Here is an 8,248-nt window from a genome sequence, read left to right on the forward strand (position 1 = left end):
ACACCTATAATTTTATTCATACTCACAATCATTACCGGTATATTTCTTTTGATTCAATATCCAACAAATTACAATTATAAAATCCTACAACTAAAAATTACAATAATATCTCTTGGAGGGATTCTGCGTGGTATAAATCTTCGTAAGATGAAATACCACAAAGATTTCAGTAAAGAGAGCCCGCAATTGAACTAGACAAGTGATACTACACTACTCGCTTTAGTCTATTAAAAAAATCTCAACAAATACTTGACAAAGACCCTGCGCAACAGATCATACTTAGCTACTCAGCAACTTACTCTTCACTGCTAAAGATGAGAAGGCTTCAAAAGCGTATACCAATAGACAAGAGTTTTAAGCTTCAGGCAACTTCTTCCCCTCACTGCCGCGCAATGCTCCTTGCACAACCAGGGCAATTTGTACCACGCAGACGGAGGATCACATCGAGGAGCGAGTTCTTCACCACGCCACAATCCGCTAGGGTGAGACCATCCTTCAGCTGGCTTCCGCGGAAGATGATGCGCTGCTCGGACGCGGTAATCCCCTTCAATTCCTGGAGCTTCTCCCTAAATATGTCAACGGTATCTGAATTCTGGACCATAAGAGGAATTATGGGGTTCTTGCAGGCAATAGGCAGCCTGACAGAGATGAGCATCCACCCTGACCCATGAAGGGTTAGGTGGAGGGTGGACCCCATGCAGACGCCGTAGCCATCCAGTCCATGCCCGTCCTCTAGCTGCCTCCCGTCGAAGACGAGGGCCAGCTGGGATTGCGGAGGGATGCCCCACGTGCCATGGATCCTTTTCTTGACGTCCTCTATGGTGTCTGCGCTCTCTACCTCGATGGGGAGCCGAATGTTGGGCGCCTTCAGAAAGATTTGCATCACTTCCCGTGGCCACTTCGGGAGAAGGGCGAGCTGGACGGTCGAATCCTCCTCAATGTTGTAGTCCGCTATGATGCATCCATCCTCCAGCTCCTTGCCATCAAACATGAGGCACTGCTGGGACCGGGGATCGCAAAGCTCGCCGTCAATCCTCGTCTTGACGTTGTAGATTGTGTCCGATAGATCTGCGTTGACCAGGATGGTCTCGTCGGCGAGGGTCTTCACAAAGATCTGCATCTGCACAAACAAAATAATTTCACAGGTGATCGAGATCGTCTAGTTTAATGCCTGCCACGCTGCAACCGCCGGCCGTAGTAGTGCCGTTGCGGCCTAATTAACATCGCTCAAATTAGTCCACTTGTCACCCGCAAAAGAAAAAACAAATTGGTCCACTTGTCTTTTATTTCCATTATAAGTGTAATCTTGCAACAGATCCGCGGAAGTAATCAGAAGATCGATTTTAACGTACGCTTGACGCATGCATGGACTGAAACACAATAGGCAGATAAGTAGTATGCTATACTCCCACAAAATCAACAAAACAGAACACAAAATCGTCCCAGATGGATGCATCATGCATGGTCATGTTCATGGGCACGAACGAATGATTGTATGTAGAGACAAGAGATCACACCTTAAGGAACGGGCGACTCCTTGGGGCGGCAAAGAAAGTTCAAGGGGTATTGAGGAAGGAGATACGAGGGGAATTATAGCTAGCGCCGCAATCACAAAGCGCCCGTCGTGTTCATCTAGTCTAGGTTTTTTTTTTGAGAATTCTAGTCTAGGTCAAATTGAAGGCGAACGTAGTTTTAGAACCAAAATCAACTTAGGGTTGTTGGTTTGGACACGATGATTACGAATCACGAGTCGTCGGTCACCTATAGGGTTAAACATGCAAATAAGTTTTTGAAGAGGCTAGATGTGCAATTAAGGGCTAATGAAGGTTGCTTAGAACAAATCAACAAATTATACCTCAGCTCCGCAAGGTCGATGATAGAAAAAAAGAAGGGTGCATATGGGCCAAAGCGTAACCCAATGCCTACAAGAAAAGAACAATTCTTGCTTTATTCAAAGCACCTCCAAATGATTCTCAAAAAAAAAAAACCTCCAAATGGCTAAAGGGGAGTTGGGGGTCGGTGCATCTCACTCCCAAAGAGAGCTCCCTGCAAATTTGCAACCAGAGTTGCTCGTCTCAGGGAGGAAAACTAACACCGCCACTGTTATCACACATATATTATGAAATCCTGGACACAAGTACGTACGTCGGGGGATCGGTATCCGACCATGAACCACAAGTACGTACGTCGGGTGATCGGTATCCGACCATGAACCACAAGAAAAGGTGCATATGGGCCAAAGCGTAACCCTATGCCTACAAGAAAAGAACAATTCTTGCTTTATTCAAAGCACCTCCAAAAGAGAGCTCCCTGCAGATTTGTAACCAGCGTTGAGTTGCTCATCTCCGGGAGGAAAAATAACACCGCCACTGTTATCACACATATTATGAAATCCTAGACACAAGTACGTAGGTGGATCGGTATCCGACCATGAACCACATACGCTCATCCTCCACGGCGGAGACATGCGCGCAGACGTACAGCTTCCTCCCCTGCACCACCACTGCGCTTGGCAACCTCTTCCTGGTTCTTGCCTACGGCTTCCTGAATTACAAGGTGCGAGTTACCTTCTTGACGGCTGGGAGCGACTTGCTGCTGGAGACCATCGGCCCCGGCTATGCCGGCGGCCATGGCCACGTCGTCACACTCCTGCTCCCGATGCTTGGCGCCCTCCCCGACGCGCTCCTCGTGCTCGGTACGTCCCTGTTTTGCTTTCGCTTGCTTATGAATGGATCTGGTTGGTTCCGTTGAACAAGATGAAGCACACATCTCACCACTGTTTTTTTTGTCGGTGCCGATGCTGAATAGTGTGTCTTCACCTTTTCTTTTCTTTTTGAACCGGGCGTTAACCCCTTTCCGTTAATTTCTTCAACGGAAAAACAAAGTTCCCAGCCAAGAGTAAAGGGGACAGGAAAGGAGCTAAGCGAGTTCTGCACTAGCAGGAAACACTCTTCTCTATTTTGAAAACTTTCAATTTATTCATCTTCAATCATAACAACAAAACAAACATCGGAAATAATAATAAAATACATCCAGATTCGTAGACCACCTACCAGTGGCGGAGCTTGATGCAAAAGGTTGGGCGGGCCATGCTAGCTAAGATAGTAGAAGATTACTCTTGGGCTGATGTTGCACGGCCCAAACTGAGTGTACAATGAAGAGAATTCTTCTGGGATGGGCGGGCCGGGGCACTGTTGGCCCTCACGTAGTTCCGCCCCTGGCGATGACTACAATCACTGAAGCGAGCCGAAGGTGCACCGCCGTCATCGTTCCTCACTTACCGGAGCCGGGCACAACTTATTATAGTAGACAGTCGGGAAATCGTCGTGCTAATACCTCATAGGACCAACGCACCAGAACAACAACCACTGCCTATGAAGAGAAGTTTAGATCGAAAGGATCCAACCTGAAGACACACGAACAAAGACAAACAAAGACCGGATCCGAGCAGATCCGCCAAAGACAATCACCAACCGAATCCCGCGAGATCCGCCGGAGACACTTCTCCACACGTCATCCGACGATGCTAGATGCACCACCAGGACGGAGGCTAGATGGGGAGAATCTTATTCCATCTTCAGAAAGTTGCCGCCGTCTCGTCTTCCAGAGCAGGACACAAACCTAACAAAACCTAAACAAGCACCTAAAAACGGAGCCCTCCTGCCGACTAGGGCGGGAATCCACCGCACACCCATGGTCCTAAGGCCACAAGAGACGCGGCAGATTGGCGGCGCCACCCAAGGAAGGCAGAATCCCTAGCCACCTTTCCTTGGTAGGAGAGACGAAGCACCCTGTCTGGCTTTCCCCTGGCTCTGGCACATGGGTCTAGTCGAAACGCAAGCAATTGGACTATAACATGTTAGCACCTAGATAGAACTATCCTACCACGTTCACCAGCACCAATGCTGAATAATGTATCTTCGCCTTTTCTAAAGAAAAACATTGTGTGTGTTTAAACCAAGATTCTGAACTAGTCTCAATTCTATTTCATGTATAAACAGCATCTGGCCTCTCGGGGAGCGGAGAAAAGGCACAAAATCAGGTGCTAGTCGGCATGGGTCTGCTTGCCGGCTCCACCATCTTTCTTCTCACCGTCGTTTGGGGGACTTGTGTGTTTGCTGGCAAGTGTGACATTGGGCCCAATGGTGTTGCCATTGATTCAAAAGACACTAAAGGGTGGTTCCGTTTTACTGGTATGTTATCTTCCACTACTCTTATACTTACTCTGTTTTCATTAGAAGTGAAGCTAATATCTTATTTTTGTAGTCATATATGTAGTTAATTTGTTTTACTATAAGTTGGTGTGTCACTCTTGTTGATTGAGTTTGCATTGTCCATGTTTCTTTTTTCCTTTGTATAAACCGAGGCAAAAGATTTGCCTCATATATTAATTAAACGGAGAACAATGATCCGGGTGGGGGATCTTTCATGGAGGAAGACCCGAGCGTTTCTCTCATTACAAATCAACCAAGAGACAAGCATGGTTAGGGAGGCCGTGACCTTCCGCACGTCTGCGACATTGTGCTCAAGGTGCCACAATGATGTGTCCATGCTCTCAAGTTGTACTTTGTCTATAACCAAATTCGAAAGTCAGCGAGTGGACCCACACTTGAAGAAGACTTGGTTGTCAGATTCTTGCACCCTCTTGCAAAGTGGGCAAAGGTGACAATTTGAACACCCTCACTTGGCCAGTCTATCGGTTGTCCAAATTCGGTCTTGAATTGACAACCATGAGAAAAACTTAACTTTGGCGGCGCCCAAACCTTCCACACGGCATGCTCCATTGGAGATAGAATCTTCCCTAAGAATGGAGCCCTCTTTGCGGAAGCCAAAAGTAGTACCCACTAGCCATGTGCTTCCAAACGATGTTATATTGGGTGTATTTATCAAGTTGCACATCATGGAGAAGCATCCAAAGCATGGAAATTTCACGAATGTGTTGGATAGAGACAATGGTGAAAGGCTTGATCTTGAAGGTCCAAACATTGCATCGGAGAGCCTCTCTAACTTTCCAATTCTTTCATGAGGAAGCCTCAAAGATAAGAGGTGCAATATCCATGGATTCACGTGCCAAGAGGACCTACAAAAAGGTGTCCTCGCTCCATTACCAACAGTAATGGAGGTGGAGGCATAGAAGAAGTTGTGGACATCCTCATCACATGGATTTTACATCCTCACCCATACCATGGAAGGCTCCTTCCACTCATACCAATGCCATCAAAGCCTAAGAGCGCACACAAATTTGTTGGTGTTGAGCACACCTAGCACACCATACTCCGTAGGACAACAAACCGCTTCCCAATTGACCTTGCATTTAGCACCGGTCGTCTTGTCCGAAACAGACCAGATGAAAGATCATTCAAGTTAGTTGACATCATGAAGAATACACATTGGCATGACCAGCGGTGTGATGAAGTAAATAGCTTGGGAGGTGATCAAGGACCTGACAAGAGCCATGCGTCCAATGGAGGTTATGTTTTGGCCCTCCCAAGTAACTAGCATTCTGGCAACCTTATCCACAAGGTATTGAAGATACCATGTCTTTGATTTAGCCTACATTGTTCCGTGCATCCCCATGCTCTAACCATCATGCTGAAAATGGAAATCTAAGATGCACATAAGTTGCAATCGATTAGTATAATCTTATTCTTATCAAACATATTATCATTTAGACATGATCAAGTCGGCAAGCATAATGCAGTAGCTCCAATAAGAACATACATCTATATGTTTGTTAGCCATGTCTCCCATAAATCAATCTCCAAACATCCGAGGTATGTTAGTTGGTGCTAAATTAGATACAATGTGAATGGTTTGCCACTATGTGCAAAGGGGCAATTGACGAACCATTGTTGAATAAGAAATTGTTTTACATCCAGTGGTGGCGTACATAGCCTTCGTAGTGCCTAACTATGCTCCCTAAACATATGACAATAAATTTTGCAGATTAAATGTGATTGAACCAAATCATAGTGCTTGCTTGGTTAGTTTCAGATCAAATGTCATCGAAACCAAATCATAGTGTTGCTTGGTTATTTTGTAGATCAAATGCCATCAAACCAAATCATAGTGCTTTGTTTAGTTGGTGAATAACTTTGCCCTAGTTTGCCACATATTTTTATACCAAAGTTGCCAAACTTTAGGTGAGCAGATTCTTAGCCACACTTTGGCCTGCCTAAGGGGATCTTATCACAATGTTTTTTCTATGTGACATGCGGCGCTCATTTTCACAAATCGTATTTGTCCATAGGTGTGGCTAGAATCAAACACATATCTAACTTGGCCAAGTTTCCATTACTCGAGGTGTAGGATGTTGCAAAGTGTGGCAAAGTAATTAATCTAAGAATAGTGATGTTCTTAACAGCCCTCCTTTGCATGCACTTCACGAACTGCATGATTAGCTGTTAATCTTTGGTTGCATACACATTGTTTTGCTTCGCAGGCAGTGGTATTTCAACTGACAATGAAACCAGTTGGACCGCACGGATCATGGCAATTTGTGTTATTCCTTTCGCCATTGCACTTTTCCCGAAAATGTTGAGAATCCAGCCCGGGCATCGCCTGCCCATCTTGTTGGCAACCATTATATCATTCTTGCTTGCACTATCCTACTGCTTGTTTCAGGTACATCCATTCCATCTGATATTGTTTGCATTTTTAAATAATGATGGCTATATTGGCACGTGTGTGTACATCTAGGTTACAAACATCAATTTGATAGTGATGATTCCCTCAAATTGTAGATCTACCTCCCCTGGATCCAGCGGAGGCGACTTGCATTTGCAAAACATAGGCATGTAATCTCTGGGATACTACAACATGCCCAAATGCAAGCACTCGGCCATCTGCTAAATGACGATGGCACGCCTAACGAAAATGTCATAAGAAAGTATGATGCATCAACTTCATTTTGTTATTCATATGCCAAGGAACACTCATGAACATGACGTGCTCCTTCTCTATGCCAACACGCAGATTGTTCTACAAGATTGACAATGATGATAACCGCGACCTATCACGAGCCGAGCTGCATGCCCTTATCATTGGAATCAACTTTGAGGAGCTTGACTTTGACAAGAATGATGCCGTGGACAAAATCATGGACGACTTCGACACATCAGGCAATGACACAATAGATGAGGGAGAGTTCGTCGAGGGAATGAAGATATGGCTCAATGAGGCCAAGAGAAAGGTGCAGGCTTCGGGTGCCTACACTAACAAGTTCATCAATGACTACCATGAGGTATCCTTGGAATTTTCTAGATACGAAATAGGGCACACCAAATGGGCTTTGTGCACTAAATTACTACGAGCCAATGATTCTCACGCACAAACGGAATTATTTAGAAAATCAAATGAAGCCTTTACTAAAATGGTTAAATAATGTTTTAATAATTGTCCAACCAAATTTTCACTAATCATTTTTTCGATAAAGGGTTCGTGTATTAACTCAAAACGTAGCATCATGGGGATGATGAGTCTAAACGCAGGACATAACAACGATGCACACATGCAACACGAACTTACACACACATAACAAATAAAACTCAGGCAACAGTAAAGTCTTAAAAGATCAAACCATGCATAAGGCATGGAGGGCAGAAGGCCTACCCTTAGACTATGCCGCCACCTATTTGATCAAAAAACCTCATTTTGGTCACCCGCTCCAACCGCGTACATGGCACCATAAACAATGGTCGATGCTCCATCCGATGTACCATATACCACGAATGAAGCTACTGCGTACAACAAAAGATAACCTACATCTGGGGTGGGGTTTTACCATGAAAAATTGTTTAGTACGTTAATAACAGCGGGATCATCTGCCTTGCTATGGTCGCTCTGATTATATAGAAATGAATTTAAAATTCCATCTTTGGATCGGTGTTCGATCAACGGCCGACCTTTGCCACACGTTCTTAATAATATCTATGACACCATCCCGATGTAGCCATCCTATTTCGAATTTGAATGTTCGGCGTGTAGTGGAGGAAATTTCAATCAGGAATGATCGGTGCATGGCCCGAAAGTGACTCAATACGCTCGAGAGCGCGCACAGTCACCATAGTTCACATTTGTTGTCCATGAGCACACGGTCAAGTTTTCCCTATCTTGGCACTGAGTGATTATTAGCCAAGTGGACTGACGACTTGACGAACTAGCCTCTCTAAGGTCCAAATTGTCAACAACAGAGTTCAACAAAAGCGGCTAATGTGTGTCAAAAAGGTCATTATTTTTTTCTTGTTGG

At 44.9% G+C, this 8,248-nt stretch overlaps 2 protein-coding genes across 2 annotated transcripts in view; one reads left to right on the plus strand and one right to left on the minus strand.

Moving 5' to 3' along the window:
• Positions 1–117: 117 nt before the first annotated feature.
• On the minus strand, positions 118–1,674 carry LOC123170412 (polyubiquitin-like). The gene is made up of 2 exons (XM_044588277.1): positions 1,518–1,674; positions 118–1,120 (listed from the first exon to the last, which is right to left on the minus strand). The coding sequence occupies exon 2, from the start codon at positions 1,118–1,120 to the stop codon at positions 380–382; it is 741 nt and encodes a 246-aa protein (XP_044444212.1). The 5' UTR covers positions 1,518–1,674; the 3' UTR covers positions 118–379.
• Positions 1,675–2,318: 644 nt separating this feature from the next.
• Positions 2,319–8,248, plus strand: part of LOC123167984 (sodium/calcium exchanger NCL1) — a 9,689-nt gene continuing 3,759 nt past the window's right edge. Inside the window, exons 1-5 of the mRNA XM_044585845.1 lie at positions 2,319–2,695; positions 4,002–4,193; positions 6,443–6,624; positions 6,744–6,889; positions 6,976–7,243. Coding sequence (XP_044441780.1) covers positions 2,431–2,695; positions 4,002–4,193; positions 6,443–6,624; positions 6,744–6,889; positions 6,976–7,243 — 1,053 coding nt within the window. The 5' untranslated portion in view covers positions 2,319–2,430. The remainder of the gene's footprint in view (positions 2,696–4,001; positions 4,194–6,442; positions 6,625–6,743; positions 6,890–6,975; positions 7,244–8,248) is intronic.

Source organism: Triticum aestivum, chromosome 7D, assembly GCF_018294505.1.
Source record: "Triticum aestivum cultivar Chinese Spring chromosome 7D, IWGSC CS RefSeq v2.1, whole genome shotgun sequence".
Classification (NCBI taxonomy): domain Eukaryota; kingdom Viridiplantae; phylum Streptophyta; class Magnoliopsida; order Poales; family Poaceae; genus Triticum; species Triticum aestivum.

Excerpts from the sequence above, each read along its gene's own strand:
- LOC123170412 (XM_044588277.1), bottom strand. The coding sequence starts at position 1,120 with ATGCAGATCTTTGTGAAGACCCTCGCCGACGAGACCATCCTGGTCAAC.